This window comes from Phymastichus coffea, unplaced genomic scaffold, assembly GCF_024137745.1.
Source record: "Phymastichus coffea isolate CEN01 unplaced genomic scaffold, Cenicafe_Pcof_1.1 PCOF00020, whole genome shotgun sequence".
In the NCBI taxonomy this organism is placed as follows: domain Eukaryota; kingdom Metazoa; phylum Arthropoda; class Insecta; order Hymenoptera; family Eulophidae; genus Phymastichus; species Phymastichus coffea.
This window is the reverse complement of record NW_026706831.1, coordinates 619,642-635,770: the sequence shown is the minus strand read 5'-3', so window position 1 is coordinate 635,770 and position 16,129 is coordinate 619,642. Positions and strand designations below refer to the sequence as shown.

At 57.3% G+C, this 16,129-nt stretch overlaps 2 protein-coding genes across 7 annotated transcripts in view; one reads left to right on the top strand and one right to left on the bottom strand.

Moving 5' to 3' along the window:
* The window catches only part of LOC131675403 (dynein axonemal heavy chain 2), a 33,293-nt gene extending 26,604 nt beyond the window's left edge, over positions 1–6,689 (top strand). The window contains exons 47-55 of the mRNA XM_058954372.1: positions 1,034–1,246; positions 2,323–2,689; positions 2,767–2,916; positions 3,095–3,227; positions 3,629–4,246; positions 4,323–4,667; positions 4,738–4,872; positions 4,942–6,338; positions 6,509–6,689. Of these exons, the coding sequence (XP_058810355.1) occupies positions 1,034–1,246; positions 2,323–2,689; positions 2,767–2,916; positions 3,095–3,227; positions 3,629–4,246; positions 4,323–4,667; positions 4,738–4,872; positions 4,942–6,338; positions 6,509–6,663 (3,513 nt within the window). The 3' untranslated portion in view covers positions 6,664–6,689. The remainder of the gene's footprint in view (positions 1–1,033; positions 1,247–2,322; positions 2,690–2,766; positions 2,917–3,094; positions 3,228–3,628; positions 4,247–4,322; positions 4,668–4,737; positions 4,873–4,941; positions 6,339–6,508) is intronic.
* Positions 6,690–6,775: 86 nt separating this feature from the next.
* Positions 6,776–16,015, bottom strand: LOC131675405 (uncharacterized). 6 transcript variants are annotated; one of them, XM_058954373.1, is made up of 7 exons: positions 15,044–15,094; positions 13,519–13,766; positions 12,239–12,869; positions 11,867–12,172; positions 10,402–11,029; positions 9,842–10,309; positions 7,627–9,782 (listed from the first exon to the last, which is right to left on the bottom strand). In XM_058954373.1, the coding sequence occupies exons 1-7, from the start codon at positions 15,065–15,067 to the stop codon at positions 7,642–7,644; spliced, it is 4,446 nt and encodes a 1,481-aa protein (XP_058810356.1). In that variant the 5' UTR covers positions 15,068–15,094; the 3' UTR covers positions 7,627–7,641. The 6 variants fall into 6 exon arrangements, with proteins under 6 accessions (XP_058810361.1, XP_058810356.1, XP_058810357.1 ...); XM_058954374.1 differs by having other exon boundaries at positions 13,534–13,766; XM_058954375.1 differs by lacking the exon at positions 15,044–15,094 and adding an exon at positions 14,064–14,133.
* Between the last annotated feature and the right edge of the window lie 114 nt (positions 16,016–16,129).

Below are 16,129 nucleotides of genomic sequence, written 5' to 3'. Positions count from 1 at the left end.
GCTCTTCAACCGCCCTCGTTTACCGCCATTTAATACCATTTAATGTCATTTAATCTATTCCTTTCCTGCTTTCGTTTGAATATTCCAATATCACTTACCCTTTTAACATTTCAACAACTTCACTTAACACAGCAAAAATAGTTCAATCAATAAATTTTCGTGCGTTTTCTTTAGCTTCGGAGAATTTTCATATACGCCCAATGTGCAAATAATATGACCGAGCTCGTGTAATACTTTGAGATTTGTCAACACTTTGAGTCGAACAAGTAGGTGCTTTAGTAACAGGTAATTCTTTATCTGGCAAATAAGTTTCTTATATAAATACTTAAAGAGAGCTAAAATCACACGTCGTATCCAAAGAAACAAAAATGATTCAAAACATTGTCATTTATTCGAGAATCAGGATATTTCAGTCGTTTTCAAAGTAATAAATACCAAAGAATACTATAGTTATCGAAAATGGATTGGAGTATCGGTGCAATAAATAATTGAATCAGTAATATGGTCCTAGATTTCAATCGCTGGGCCGAATTATCGAAAAACCAAGCGTTACGTGAGAAATGTATTTAGAGGCATACCGAAAATACGGCATGCGTCGCTATTGCAATACATTTAAATGGCAGTTGGAAAGTATCGAAGAAAGAGCATCGGTGCGAATAAACTTTGAAAAAATAAAAGGAAAATACGAGGTACGAACGCGATGATTCCTACTGAAATTCGTCGATATTCGATGTTTTCCTAATATTCCCTGCCGCGAGCGGATTCATTCCCTCGCGTTTATCGAAAAGAGAAAGAAAGAAGAGCCGAGGAGCGCTCAATAAAATGTTGTTTAGCTAAAGGTTCTTTGAAACAAAAATGATTGGGCGTTAAAAGAAATAGGCGGCTTTATCGCCAGTAAAGGCGAGCTAGCTGTGCGTAAAAGAAACGGAGCTGAAAGTTGAAAGTTGGACGGAGGGAGGAATAAAGCGAATGTAAATGTGTAAAATGGGCCGGGAGAGCGTTGAAGTAATTAGAAGATTGCGGGCGATTGCAGGAGGAGTTATTGAAGCTGAAGTTGGAACGGGCAGCAATGTTGGTTGACGGTCTATCCGGCGAGCGAGTCAGATGGGAGAGCAGCGTGGAGGAGCTCGGCGGCATGTTCGATTCGCTGCCCGGCGACTGCCTGATTGCTACCGCCTTCATCTCTTACCTGGGGCCCTTTGTTTCTAATTACAGGGACGAGCTCGTTCGCATTTGGAGCGCCGAGGTAACGTTTTACAAAGGGACCATCTATGCTGCCTAGCCAGCCAGTGCATACTGCATGCCGCACTAAATAAACTGTAGGCGCGCGCTCGATCGATCAGCAGCCCCCCCCCCCTTCTCACCTAACTAACCCCTTTCATTTTGGGCTCTCCGAGCCCGAAGCACTTTCCTTTATTTTCCTTCACATCGGCTCCATCGACTCTCTCTTTCTTCGGGCGCGAGCCGGAGAAAGACCGCCCCATTCAATCCGCGAGCGGCTCCCTCTCGTAGTCCCGATCAATATTCAAATTATTTGCAGAAATTTCATTTCTCCGACACTCAACTACTAGTTGTGCTTTTACTTGGAAACTGTCAAACTCGCAGTCGCTCACAAAGAATTTGAATTATGATGTTAGCGCGCGCGCTCCCGAAAGAAGCCAATTTCAGTTGATTTGTTGGCATCAGAAGCGACTGTTAATCATAGAGCACAGTAGCACCAGCAGGCTGCGAGTTGCCGACGACGCGGCAACAGCAATAAAAAATAGCTAAAACTTTGGCCGGCTCCCTTAATATCCAACCGACTCTACCAGTGGAGCTCCTTTTTCATTTCCATGCTAATTTTCCGTTTCACGCTTCGCCTCGTCGCTCCTCCTTTCTCCGAGTCCGTGCACTGCCGCACTTCTCTCGGCTACTCGCAGACAGTCCCCTTTCTCGATCCGAGGATCGGAGGATCCGAGGATCCGAGCTTTCGGCCAAAAAGGCTCCAACTGGCAGGATCGATATCGATGTTAGCTGTATCGCCGCTACTTTACACTAAACTTGGCGCTAGGCAAACTTCTAGCCCCCCCCCCCCCCCCCTCTCTCTGTCTACCTCGCGGGTATCTGTAAGTCTGTCGCGCTCGCTCGCAAATCGCTTTCCCGTATACCTATCTCGTCTCGACGAGACGAGAAGACAGCGCCGAAGCCCCCCTCGGCCCTCGGTCCTCGGCTCTCGGCCCTGAATGTCGCTACTGCTTTTTTTCTTGTCTTGCCTTCCCTATCCTTCCCTTCGGCCACGAAAAGCTCTCTGCAAACTCTTTTCCCTCTCGCGCTTACACAAAGGTACTCGAGAAAGAGATTCCAAGTTCGCGAAGCCTCGACGTGAAGGAATTTTTGAGCAATCCCACGACCATCCGAGAGTGGAACATTCAGGGCCTGCCCTCCGATGACTTTAGCACCGAGAATGGTATTATCATCGTCCGCGGCTCCAGGTGGCCGCTCGTCATCGATCCTCAGGGACAGGCGGCCAAGTGGATCAAGAATATGGAGGCCAAAAATGCCCTTAAAATCATCGACTTTGCCCAGCCGGACTTCACCAAAGTCCTCGAACAAGCCATTCAATTCGGTAAGCCCGTTTTGCTGCAGAACGTGGCCGAGACTCTGGAGCCGGTAATGGATTCAGTACTTCAGAAGGCTTTCATCAAGACAGGCACGATCAAATTTTCCACCTATATGCATCGTGCAATGCTGCGATTATCCACAAGTCGGCATAATCTCTTTGCGCAGGCAATCAACTGATGATCAAGTTCAACGACAAGATGATTACGTTCGACCAAAAGTTTCGGTTATTCATCACGACCAAACTGCCGAATCCACACTACGCGCCGGAAATATCGACGAAAACGACTTTGTGCAATTTCGCCATCAAGGAGCAGGGTGAGAATGAGCCACGTGCGGCAAACGAGCGTAATTAAATGAGTGAGAAGCGAGAGAAAGTCTGCTCTGTTGAGCTAAGATGATCAGAGCTTGCTTTCGTTTTGTCGGAGCGTCGCGAGCAGTAGGATGTACTTTCTCACTACTTTACTCGCCACAAGCGACACGACTTTATTCGCAGGTCTGGAGGCTCAACTGCTTGGCATCGTCGTCAGGAAAGAAAAGCCTGAGCTCGAAGAACAAAAGGACAATCTGGTCCTGGCCATTGCCACCGGGAAACGTACCTTGAAAGAACTCGAGGATAAAATCCTTTAGTACGTTTATTTTCTCTCTCTCTCTCCCTCTCTCTCTTCTCCCCCCCCCCCCCCCCCCCCCCCCCTCGTCGCTTTTCTTTTCTTTGCCGTTCCGACAATTTCAGGCATCTCCATTTCTTTTGTCATACTTACATTTTTTTTCTCTCACCGCACTATAGCTTTTATTGTTAGCGCCGTCCGCTGAAAAAGATGATCTTTATTTACATTTAGTCTGCTTTGATTTCTTTTTTCTGCTCTTCTCTTTCCGCCTCTGCCGGCGGCTTTCACTCGGTATTTTTGCTTCAGCTCGCGCTCGCAGCTTTGTTAAAGGCGCCGCAGACGTCTGTCGGTTTTTGCGCACGAATTTCGGACGTAGGTCGAGTGGAAGGCGCTGCATTTGACAAGAAAACGTCTGTTTGCAGCCTGCTGAGTGTATCGTCCGGATCCCTGCTCGACGACTTGGACCTGCTGACGACTCTGCAAACTTCGAAGAGCACGGCAATTACAATCGCTGACTCGTTGGTCGTGTCGGAGGAAACGGAGATCGAAATCGACAAGGCGAGGGAGGCTTATCGAGCCTGCTCGAAGCGAGCGGCGCTGCTCTTCTTCGTGCTCAACGACATGAGCAAGATCGACCCGATGTACCAGTTCTCGCTGGACGCCTACATATCTCTGTTCAACATATCCATCGACAAGAGCCCCCAGCACTCGGAGCTCGCCGAGAGGATCGACGCCCTCAACGACTATCACACCTACGCCCTGTACAGGAACACCTGTCGGGGTTTGTTCGAGCAGCACAAGCTGCTCTTCTCCTTCCACGTGTGCATGCGAATACTCGAAGCCCAGGACAAGGTGGTGCGCTCGGAGTACAGCTTCCTGCTGACCGGCGGCATCGTCATCGACCGCGAAAGTCAGCCGGAGAAGCCGGTCGACTGGCTGCCCGACGAGGTCTGGGACAACGTCGCCGAGCTCGACAAGCTGCCCGGCTGCCAAGGCCTGGTCGCGTCCTTCGAGCAGTGCCCGCGTGACTGGCAAAGCTGGTGAGCGAGTCGCGCTCGACGCCGCGCTCGACACCTCACCCGACACCTCGCCCGACACCTCGCCGATCGCACGCAGGTACATGTCGAGCGAGCCCGAGAGCGAGAGCCTGCCGGCCGAGTGGGAGGAGCGCTGCGGCGAGTTCCAGCGCATGCTGGTCGTGCGCAGCTGCCGGCCGGACCGGACGACGAGCTGCCTGCGCAGCTTCGTCGTGGCCAACCTGGGCCAGCCGTTCGTCGAGCCGCCGGTCCTCGACGTCAGAGCCGTGCTCGACGACTCGACCGAGCGCACGCCCCTCGTGTTCGTGCTGTCGCCGGGCGTGGACCCGACCGCGGCGCTGCTGCAGCTCGCCGACAGCCAGGACATGGGCGACCGCTTCATGACGCTGTCGCTGGGCCAAGGCCAGGCGCCGATCGCTACCCGGTACCGGCGCGCCGCGCCCGCGACCCGCCCCTCGACCCCCCGCTCGACTTGGCCGTCCCTCGCCTTGCAGCATGATCGAGCTCGGCTCGCGCCAGGGCGCCTGGGTCTTCTTGGCCAACTGCCACCTGTCGCTCAGCTGGATGCCGAAGCTCGACAAGATCGTGGAGAACTTGGCGGGCAGCAGGGACGTGCACCCGCAGTTCAGGTCTGCACCGGCCGCGTTTACGTTCGTCAGGGCGGTCCGACTGACGAAAGCCCCGATCGGTACGCGCAGGTTGTGGCTGAGCTGCAGTCCCACGCCGCAGTTCCCCATCTCCATCCTGCAGGCGGGCATCAAGATGACCACTGAGCCGCCCAAGGGCCTCAAGGCCAACATGAAGCGGCTGTACGGCTTGCTGAGCGAGGCGCAGTTCGAGAGCTGCCAGGCCAAGCCCAAGTACAAGAAGCTGCTGTTCGCGCTGGTCTTCTTCCACGCGGTGCTGCTCGAGCGCAGGAAGTTCCAGCAGCTCGGCTGGAACGTGCTGTACAGCTTCAACGACTCGGACTTCGAGGTGTCGGAGAACCTGCTGCGCGTCTACCTGGACGAGTACGAGGAGACGCCGTGGGACGCGCTCAAGTACCTAATCGCGGGCATCTGCTACGGCGGCCACGTGACCGACGACTGGGATCGCCGGCTGCTGCTCAGCTACGTCGAGGAGTACTTGAGCGAGGCGGTGCTGCGCGTGCCGCAGTACCGGCTGTCGGCGCTGCCCACCTACTGCGTGCCGCGCGACGGCTCGCTCGACAGCTACCGCGACCTCGTGAGCGCGCTGCCGATGACCGACCGGCCGGAGGCCTTCGGCCAGCACCCCAACGCCGACATAGCCTCCCTCGTCACGGAGACGCGCGCGACGCTCGAGACGCTGGCGAGCATGCAGCCACAGACGGCGGCGGCGGCGGCGGCGGCGGCCGGCGACGGCGGCGGCGACGGCGGCGGCGACGGCGGCCCCTCGACCGAGGAGCGCGTCGACCGGCTGGCCGAGGACGTGGCCTCGCGGCTGCCGCGGCCCATAGACCTGGAGCGCGCCGCGCGCACCCTGGCCCGCGGCCCCCTGGAGGTGGTGCTGCTGCAGGAGGCCGCGCGCTACAACGCGCTGCTGGCGGCCGTGCGCTCGAGCCTGCGCGAGCTGCGCCGCGCCATCGCCGGCCTGGCCGTCATGTCGGCCGAGCTCGAGGAGACCTTCGGCTGCCTGCAGGAGGGCCGCGTGCCGCCGGGCTGGTCGCGCACCTACCCGTCGCTCAAGCCGCTGGCCGCCTGGACGCGCGACCTCGGGCTGCGCCTGGAGCACCTGGCCGGCTGGGCCGAGAGCGGCCGGCCGCCGGCGCGCTTCTGGCTGGCCGCCTTCACCTTCCCCACGGGCTTCCTCACGGCCGTGCTGCAGAGCCAGGCGAGGCGCGCGCGGCTGCCCATCGACTCGCTCTCGTGGGAGTTCGCCGTGCTGAAGCCCGAGCTCGAGCGCGGCCTCGCCCCGCCGCCCGCGGACGGCGTCTACGTGCGCTCCCTGTACCTCGAGGGCGCCGGCTGGGACGCCCGGCTGGGCGCGCTCGTGGACCCGGCCCCGATGCAGCTCGTCTGCGACATGCCGGTGGTGCACTTCAAGCCGACCGAGCAGCCGCGCAGGAAAGCCAAAGGTGCGCGAAAGCGAGCGACCGATCGCGCGACTATTCCGTGAGCGATGTCGACTGTTTCGTTGGCGCGCTTGATCCGACGACCAGTCTAACGAGCGTCGTGCGGGCGGAGGTGGCTGCGAGCAGAAGCTTATAGCAGCCAGCTGGGAGTAACGTTTGATTTATGTTCGAAGGCCTGTACAGCTGCCCCTGCTATTACTACCCGCAGCGCTCTGGAGACCAAGGCAGGCCCGCCTACGTAGTTACGGTTGATTTAAATGCTGGCGCAGAAAACGCTGCTTTCTGGACCAAACGCGGAACAGCTTTACTTTTAAGTCTAGCCTCGTAATTTACAATGCTCTTAGAGTATTGTTATTGCTTAAGTGCTTTGCGTTCGATTCAGTGATTACTCTGCTACTCGCTACCGCTTGCTTGATTCTTTATTGTCACAAGCCCTACAATAAAAGTCTGTTTCAACACTGCGACTTACTTTCGTTCGTTATGTCTGTTTATTCGAAATCATTGTACAATTTTACAAAGTAAGTTTTTCCGATTATTTCAGCCGGTCGGCTATGTATTCGATGTTGACGATAACGATTTTCATGGCTATTCATGGCGATACAACTCATTGCTCTCCGAACAATCGAGACGCTAGTGTTTATTTGTCTGGCGTGCCGCTACAGCTGGTTGAGTAACGTTTACGTTCAATAGCTCTGGACTGAAATGTCTAATAAATGTTCGCTGCGCATTGCACAAGCTTATCATTCGGAGCTTGAAATGGAAATAAAAGCAAGTTTTTTTTCGACCAGATTACCCGGAAAATGACTAAACCGATTACGCCTTCTACTTTTAACGCGTTTTCATATTTCAGCTTGTCTGCATATGACATTCGCGCGAAAGGACTCGCTCAAACATTAATAATCCAATATTAACGCGATTGCCCGAAAAATAGCTTTAAACATTTATGTTGGAAAGCCGATGATATGTATTATCTTTTGAGCCATTTGACGTATACACATACGATTGCAAATATGATTGAATCCACAGGAAAACGTGCAGTCTCTTATATCGACTCACGGGATACATTGGAAATGTCGGTTAAATGATCAACCTTCAACTAAAGCAAATACATAAAAAGTAAACAATCACTTATCCGCGTGAAATAATATTGCATGGAAAATTGTTTGATTACTACGAGTATTAAGACTAAAGATATTATTGCATCAACTGTAGCAGCGAGTATAAAATAAAAGTTAATAAACATTGGCCGCATTTAAGTAGCACTTTTCCATTCCCATAGATCCGCAGCTGTGTTGCGGGAATATTTTTAAAATGCTGCCCGCATAAAGAATACAGCAATGGTTGCGCAAAAGTTGAATTTGATAAATGTCATATCAAGCGTCGCGGCTGAACCGACAGCCGCGGAAAGTCGCGTATCAGCAACTGTCATCACGTCTGTGGCGGCTTTCACTTTACCTAACCACTCCGCTGTAACGGCTTTCAAGTTTTCTTGCATCTCGGCTAAGCTATTCTTTACGCTGATCTTTGTCTTATTCTTCTTCGCCTGCTTCTTCGACGCGGGATCGCCGGGTATCGACTGATTGGATTCGATATCATCGATCGCGTCCTCAATCGTGCTATTCACTTGATCTCGAAAACTGAGCAAGTCTTCCTTCATTATTGCCACCAAGTTAACTTGAGTCGGCACCGCGTGGATGCCGGCAAAATTATTTTTCAGCGAACCGAACGCACTGTTCAAATAATCGCGGAAGCTCGCCCACTTGGGATCAGCCGGCGGTATAGTTTGAATGTCCGCGAGCAGTCTGTCGATCGTGTTGTTGATTTGATTCTTCCAGCCGAGCCAATCGAACAGCGAGGCATCTTCCGCAGCGAACTCTTGGTTATCGCTTTCCGCCATATCTTTTGTCTTGAAGGCAGATATATCCTTTTTCAATTTACTAACGGAAGCTTTCACCTCTTTTTTATAAGCCAACCAATCAGCGGCGGAGCTGTTTACCGGGGGCTTTTTAGCTTTGATCAAATCCACTAAACTCGCCAGAGAATTGTTCAAATCATCGTTGGAAGCCATCGCGTCGAACGCGCCAGTATCCGCGGCTTTCATCAACTTTGGCTTGCTCTTGCTTTTATTTTTCGGATACGAGCTCGCGTACTTACTCTGCATGCCGGCGAAAGCATCGCCCATTTTCCGCTGAAAAGCCAGCCAGTCTTGCTGCGGGCTTCCAGGCGCGGGTCTGTTCGCGTTGATTTCGGCCACTATCTGCGCAATCGTCTTATCGACTTGATCGTCGGTTTGGTTAGCCAGCGGCGCCGGACGATCGGCGTTCTTGGCCGGCGCGTCCGACGGCTCCGCTGCAGGCCCGATCGACTCGCGCAGAGCTGCGAACTGATCGACGAATTGGGAAAAGCTATCGTTCAGCTGCTTTTGGAATTGCAGCCAGTCTGCGGCGGTGCTGCCCGGCGGAGGCCTTTTCGCAAGAGTCGACGCGACGAGCTCGCTCAAAGACGCATTCAGCTGGGCCGTGAATCGAACCCAGTCGAAGGTCGGCTCGTCGCCTGCTTTGTCGAGCTTGAGCGCCGGGCCGAGCGGCTTCGGATGCAGTCCCGCAAACATGTCTTTGATCTCGATCAACGAGTGGTTGACTTTGGCGCCGAAGGCCAGCCAGTCGGCCGGCTTGCTGCCGGCAGGCGGTCTGCTCGAGTTGATGGATCTGACGACGTCCGTGATGGTGGCGTTGATTTCATTCCTGATGGCGATCCAATCGATCGCGGGTACTTGGCCAAACACCTCGGCATTGCCGGCTCCGGATTTGGCCAGCCTCGGCTTCGGATGAATCACTTTGAATTTCTTCTTGACGTCTAATAACGAGTCGTTAATCTTCTTCCGATAAGCCAGCCAGTCGGCCGGAAGACTCGCCGGCGCGGGCTTATTCGCAATAATGGAATCCATAACTTCCGAGACGGTCCTGGACACGGCATCCTTCAAGCCCATCCAATCGAAGACGCCCGCCGGCGGCGCGGCTTGCGCTGCTGGCGCGCTGCTCGGCAGGCTCACGTTGGTCGCGACTTTCGGGTGTAAAGCCGAGAATTTATCTCTCAGAGCGCTGAAAGTTGCGTTAACGTTCGTTTGGAAGGCCAGCCAGTCGGCCGGAAGACTGCCAACAGGTGGTTTCTTGGCGGCGATGTTCGCGACGATGTCGGCGATGGTCCTGTTCACGTCGGTCTTAAACTTGAGCCAGTCGAAAGCCGGCACGGTCGCGTCCGACAGCGCGAGCACGGTGGCGTCCGCCCGCCAAGCTCGGAGCGAGGGCTGGCCGAGGTCCTCGCAAGAAACCATCGGATTGTCCGGTCCGACGGAGCGCATGACCCAGGGCTGCACCTCGGTGATGCCGTCGGAGGTGTCGCAAATCACGCGGGCCAAGCTCGTCTTCCTGATCTCGCGCAGCTGCTCTGAAAGTACGCACAGGGAGTTGCGGTGCTCGAGTCGCGCGGCGTCGCGCGAGGCCTACCTTCGGTGAAGGCGCCGGGCTGCTCGGCGCTCTCGTACCAGTAGCGGTCGCCGGACTGCAGCCGCTGGAACTGGTCGGCGATCAGGCAGCCGAAGGTGGGCCCGAGCAGGCCGTCGCCGCGCGGCAGCTCGGCCAGCGCGCCCGTGTACAGGTCGACGTCGTCCACGCTGTCGTACAGCTCGGAGATGGCGGCCAGCGCCGCGGGGTCCATCTCGGCCGCGAGCTCGTCGAAGCTCGCGGGCCGGCCCAGCTGGCAGAATTGGCGCCAGGCGGCGTAGCCGGGCAGCCCGTGGTCGCGGCCGCGCTGGATGTTCAGGGAGACGAGGTCGAGGCCGCACGGCAGCCCGGCCGTCGTGCCGTTGGCCAGCGGGTCCTCGAACAGGTGCTGGGTCAGCTGCGCGCTCACGTGCGTCGAGGTCCGCTGGATGGCGTTGGAGGTGGCGCTCGCGATGGAGCTCTCCAGACCGCCTGGTGGTCGGGTCCGGTCCGCGCCGAGAACAGACGGCTGAGCAGAGCGGCAGCAGCAGCGGCGGCGGCGGCGGCGGCGAGCGCGCGCTTACCTGGGCTGTACAGGCTGTAGGGGTTGAAGAGCATCTTGTGCAGCTGCACGTAGGCGGCGCCGGCGCTCCGGCGGTCGGTCACCCGCATCAGGCCGGGCAGCAGCGTGTGCGCGAAGCGGAAGGCCGCGGCCGCGAAGTGGTTGGCGACGCTGGGGTCGGGCGGCGTGGCGGGCGGCGCGCGGAAGCCCGCGGCCAGCGGCGCGAGGCCGCGCCGGCCCATCTCGGCCGCGCCCAGCACCACGGGCAGGAACTCGGCGTAGGCCACGTGCTGCAGCTGGGCGCCGACGACGCGGCGCGCCTCCTGGTACAGCCGCTCGTCGTCCCAGTGGGGGTTGGCTTCGGCCAGCCGCCGGGCCAGCAGGTTGTGCTGGCGCGCCCACAGCAGGTGCATGCTGGTCAGGTGCAGGTTCTCGTTGGCGCGGGCGTCGCCGCTCGCGAAGCAGTAGCGCCCGCGCGCCAGCTCCTGCTGTCGGTCGCAGCCGTCCTCGGGCGCCGTGCTCGCCGGCAGCAGCGTGCGGTTGTCCGGGGTGAGCTGCATGCGCAGCCGGCCGCCCGCGAGCTCGCGCAGCGCCTGCGCGGTGTCCGCGTCCGAGCCGTAGATCATCGAGCCGTCGATGAAGGCCGTCACCTGTCGTCGTCGGCGTTCAGTCGCTGCCCGGCTCGGCCCGAGCGACCCCGCCGGAATGACCGCGTCAGAGCCACTTGGTCGACGGTTTCCGCGTTCGCGCGCGAATTCGCGTTTCGCCTCTTCCGCGTTCGCGTTCGACCGCCGCGGCCTGCGCAGCATTTGCATTTCTGATTGAGATTAAGCTCATCATCCAATTGTATTAATTGCCAAGCCTGCTCTACGCATTTTCGGCTGATCAATTTTCGATGCGGGCGCTACGCGTCGACATTGCTCGGAAATCTCGCTCCATCGATTCCGCGCGGCAACGCGAAAACTCGCTCGCGCAAATCCGCTTTATCAATTAATCCCCCGACGCGACTGCAGCCCTGTAATGTGCGCGACTGCTCGCGCTCCGACTGGCGGCTGCCTGTACTCGCTAATTCGGTAATCGGCTGATTTCTCAAGAACAACCAGATCGTTCGTTGAACAACTACGCCTTTGGCGGCTTATCGAGTATTCAAAACTCGGCGGCGGCGGCGGGCGGCACGTGCCGATACCGGCGAACTCGGACGTCGACGTGATCGTGCTCTGGCGCGGCTCGCCTGACCTTTGCGCCGTAGAAGGAAGCACAGGAGGAAAGGTAGAAAGAGGCGTCGGGAGGAAGGTAAGGGAGCCTCAAAGCTGCAAAGGAGCGGCGCGATGAAGCAGTAGACCTGGCGTTTTTGAGAGAGCCGCCGGGCTGCCTCGGAGCTGGCACAAAGACAAAGGGTCGGGCAGGCAGGCGGCTAACGAAGTGAGCGCGAGACGGACAAAGACCAGGCGGGGGCGGCGAGGCGGCCGGAGGAGCCGGCGAATTACCTGATTGAGCTGCTGCCTCGGGCCGATCCTGCACTGGGCGGCCGGGGCCGAGCGCACGAATTCCATGCACGAACTGCCGGCGAGGTCGTAGACCGGATCGCCCGGGCCGACGCGCACCGGGAAGCACTCGGGGTGCGGGCTGACGGGCGCGCCCGCGTCCGCGTCCGCGTCCGGGCAGCAGGCCAGCGAGCCGCCGTCGGCGCCCCGGCTGACGGCCGTGGCGGTGATGTCGTGGTCGAGGAACTGGCCGAACACCGCCAGCATCACCGTGAACGAGGGGTTGCTGCTGGGCGAGGGCGAGTGCACCTGCGCAGACAACGGAGCGCCGTGAGGGCACGCAGAGGCGGCCAGCCTGCGACAGGCGGTGCCGACCTTCAGGCTGACCTCCCTGGCGGAGGGTAGGGCGCCGCCGAGCTTGGCGACGCGGGGTGCGCCAATGCCGTCGGCGTAGTCGGGCGGCAGGGCCCGGCGGTAGGGGCTGAAGGCCGCGCCGAGCCGCCCGGGCCGGTTGCAGGACCCGTCGAAGCGCCGGTACTTGGGCGCGACGGCCGGGCAGTCGGCGTCCGGGCGGCCGGCGCACGGCCCGCCCGGCGCGTCCGCCCAGCCGCCGTCGAGCCGGCTGCCGAAGCTCGAGGCGCGGCCCATGAAGCTGCGCGCCTGCTCGACGCGCCGCGTGGCCGCCAGCTCGGCCGTGGCCGCCAGCGCGAGCTCGTTGGCGCGGGCGCTCGTGCTCACGGCGAACTGGTGCCGCCACACGGCCGAGGGCGCCTGTAGTGGGCGCGCGGCCGCGTCGGCCAGCCGCCGAGCCGCTAGGGCCTCGTTGCCGGCCCGCAGCGCCTCAGCCAGCTCCTGCGCGCTCAGCTCCGCGGCCTCCGGCGTGCCCGTCGCCTGCAGCGGTCCGCTCGCCTCCTGCCGCGACGAGACGTTCGTCGTGGGCGGCAGCAGGTCTGGGTGGTTCACCGAGTAACTGATCGTCACTATCAGCGCCAAGATGAAGGTCGCTCTGCAATTTCGTCATCGTTCGCTCGTACATTCTCCGTCCGAGCTCTCGCACTGTGACGCGCGGTTCGATTCGGCATATCGTCGGTCCGCGATACGTCGCGCGTCGCGAAAGGGGGACAAACGTTTAGTTATCAAGCCTTTTATTCTCAACCGGCCAGCGAGACAGCTGCTCTGCTGCATAAAAAAGTTTTCTCCATTAATATACCGCGAAGTAAAGCAATATGTGACAAGGTTGGATTCGCGTAACGCAGAGACGGCAAGGCATCGCTGTGCTCATAGAAAGTGCGAGATCAAACGTTTCTTTTACGAAGAGAAAAAAATAGCCAGCGGTTGCATAAAACTTATTTGCATTGCGTACTTGAGCGTGTAAACAAGGCACGCACGCGCAACGTTAGATAATATTTGTATTGACCGGAGATTGAATGTTCGATCGAATGATCAAATCTGCCACCGTCGACACGACAAACGAGCATGAAAGGACCGGTCTGCGCGTTCGAATGACCGCCCGGAAAGTGCGACCAAACAAAGCGCTAGTGGCATTGCTCTTGGCACGCTACCGCGCGCTAACAGTTCTGTCAAGGCAGGCCGATGAAATTTGGCTCGATCGCTCGCAGCCGAGCTCGAAGTTAGTGAAAAGTACTGAGGCTCACATGATGGTAACGAACATGATGCATTGCAGTTGTCGTTCTCTTCTACGGCGCGAGTAAAAGCGATGCGTGTCTTGAACGTAAAAGGGCGCTGTCGTGCTCGAGCCAAAGCTCGGGCCCGCAAGGGTCAGCGGCGTCTTCTCCGTCGACATCGTTGATTTCGGCTGCCAGCACACAACCACTCGGCGAACCGAGCAGCATCCGCAAAAACTCGAGGCTGCGTCTATTCTCTCTCGTAGTCGAGTACCTAGCTGCGAAATAATGCGACATTGGCTACAAATCGATCGAAGCAGATCGGTCAGCCAGGTGAGTCGGGCCGTCGACGGCTAGCGTTAATCCCGCCAGCGAGCGCTGCAGCCATAGCGCGGTAGCGTGCAACAGTGAGCCGTGGCTTTCGTCGTCCAGTTCGAGCGGGATGCGGCGAGAGCGAAGCGGCCCCGGTCTCGGGACAGCGACGAGCAGCGCGTTAGTCGATGAGCGAAGCGAAAGCTTAAGGCCGCGAGGCGAGGATGCCGAAGCGGGGCTATAACAATGAGATAGAGACTCACGGAAGCGGCGGAAGAGCGAGCAGGTCCGAGCGCAGCCAGAGACGGTCTACGCAAGCTGAGCAGCGCGACGCGTCGACTGACCTCGGGTACAAAGAAGAGAGAGAAGACTGGATCGTTGGCGGCGCCGCCGACGCGGCTTACGTAACGTCGCGAGCGAGCTGCGTGTCGCGCACCTGCAGCGTACGTTGATGCGCGTACGCGTATCTGCCGGCGCTCTACTCGGTCGCTGGGAGTGGCGCGTGAATGTCCATGCAACGCCGTACAGACGAGTCGCTCTCCTCGCTACGGCGTGAATCGCTAATGACTCGGCGACGCCGCCGACTGGCGCTGCAGCTAGCCCGGGCGGATCAGCCCGAGCAGCCCTACAAATTCTCCTTTTTCAAGGGAGCAGGCTCCGCGCTCTCGCCCTCGCCCCCCCCCCCCCCTATCTCCGCCGGCGGCCCGGCTTTTTTCCTTAGCGCGCGCTGCTTCCTTTTTCTCCTCTTCCCATTCACTCGCGACAACGAGCCTGCCGCTGCCGCTGCTCGGCTGCACGCGCGCGCCTGGCTTCGCTATTCACCGCATCTCTTTTAATTGCACAACATTTTTCAATCGACGGCTCGACGCTTTTTGCGCGAATTTTCACGAGCCTTCCCGGACTATATGCTCGCGCCTGCAGCTGCGTTTCAATGGTTCGATTCGCTTGCGCGTGCGAACTCGATAAAGCAGCCAGCTCCATTCCTTCGCAGCGTATTTTCCTAGTGACAACTTTGCCAGTGCTCCGACAGACTAGCGTGTCTTCGCTTGACTTGCAGACAGCTGTGTCGCGTGTAATTCTGAATTTTTATCGACTCTGCGAGTGCACGCAGTGGATCAAGAATAAAAGGTTTGATAAAAACGTGGAAACTCAAAAACTCATTTCGGCGACTATACGTTGTAGTTGCGCGCGTGTGTAGCAAGCGATAAAGATGCGAACTTTCGAATAGCGACGATATACATACATGAGAAAAGCGCAAATGCAGCATTGAAACTGACGTATCCGGTTCTTGCGCCTTCGTACAATGCCAGCAAAGTCAATGTAGCCGTACTGCTCGGGAGGCCTTCTCAGAAAGGTCCGTTCCGTCGGCTGCTGCATGCTTGTCTCGCTGTCACGCTCGCTCGGACGATCCTCGCCCTTGTCGTAGCTTGTCGCGCACTGACTCCAAAGCCACGCAACGATACTGCCTTGCGCCCTCCTATAGCTGCTGATTCTCGCCCTACCACTTTGAGTCTCGGCTGCTCGCTTGCGTTCGCATGCCTTGCAGCTATCACTTGTCGCATCATACAACTGACAGCCAGTTCGGATACCTTCGAGACGAGTTCCACTTATCTTTCGTTATTGTGTGCGTTGCGGCAAAACTATATTGGATTACTGCTCGTTGCAGGTCTTTTGTCACCACCAACATCTCGTGCAACATCAAAGAAAACAACATTCGCGTTACGACTTGTTTCAAAAGCGGTTATGTCTTAGACGTCTTAACGAATGAGCTTTTGCGTGAATCGCTGAACTCGAACGTGCGACGAATGGATGAAAATCAATTTAACAACTGGAAGGATAAAATCTGTTTGGCATGATTGTAATGCTGAACGCGGAAGATGCGGCTGGTTACAAACGAATACGAATAGGAGTTCGCCGTGGCAGAGGTGAACGGAATAAATAGCCCAGCAGTTGTGCACAAAGATCATCGAAACAATGCTGCCGCAAGTGCAATCCGTAGACTAGGAAAGCAACTGCGGCGGGCTTGCTTTGAAAAGTCAGCAGGCTGGAAAGGCCGTCGAAGAGTATTTTGGCGTCGTATCGGATGCTGCCTCTAGCAAGGCGAGCGTATCGATGAGTATACATCGACTCGAGGCAGCGTGCAGCGTGCGCGCCTTCAAACGAGCGATCGAGACTGGTTCGGTTACGTAAGGTCGTTGCACGCCTAGGGTTTGTGTAACGTAAGCGCTACATATTTTTATCCTTTTATCCCGCGGCTCTTGCCACGGTATACCTTACCGAGAGCAGCAAAAATACCTGGGCTTTCTTTTCGCCGAGCCGCATCTTTTTT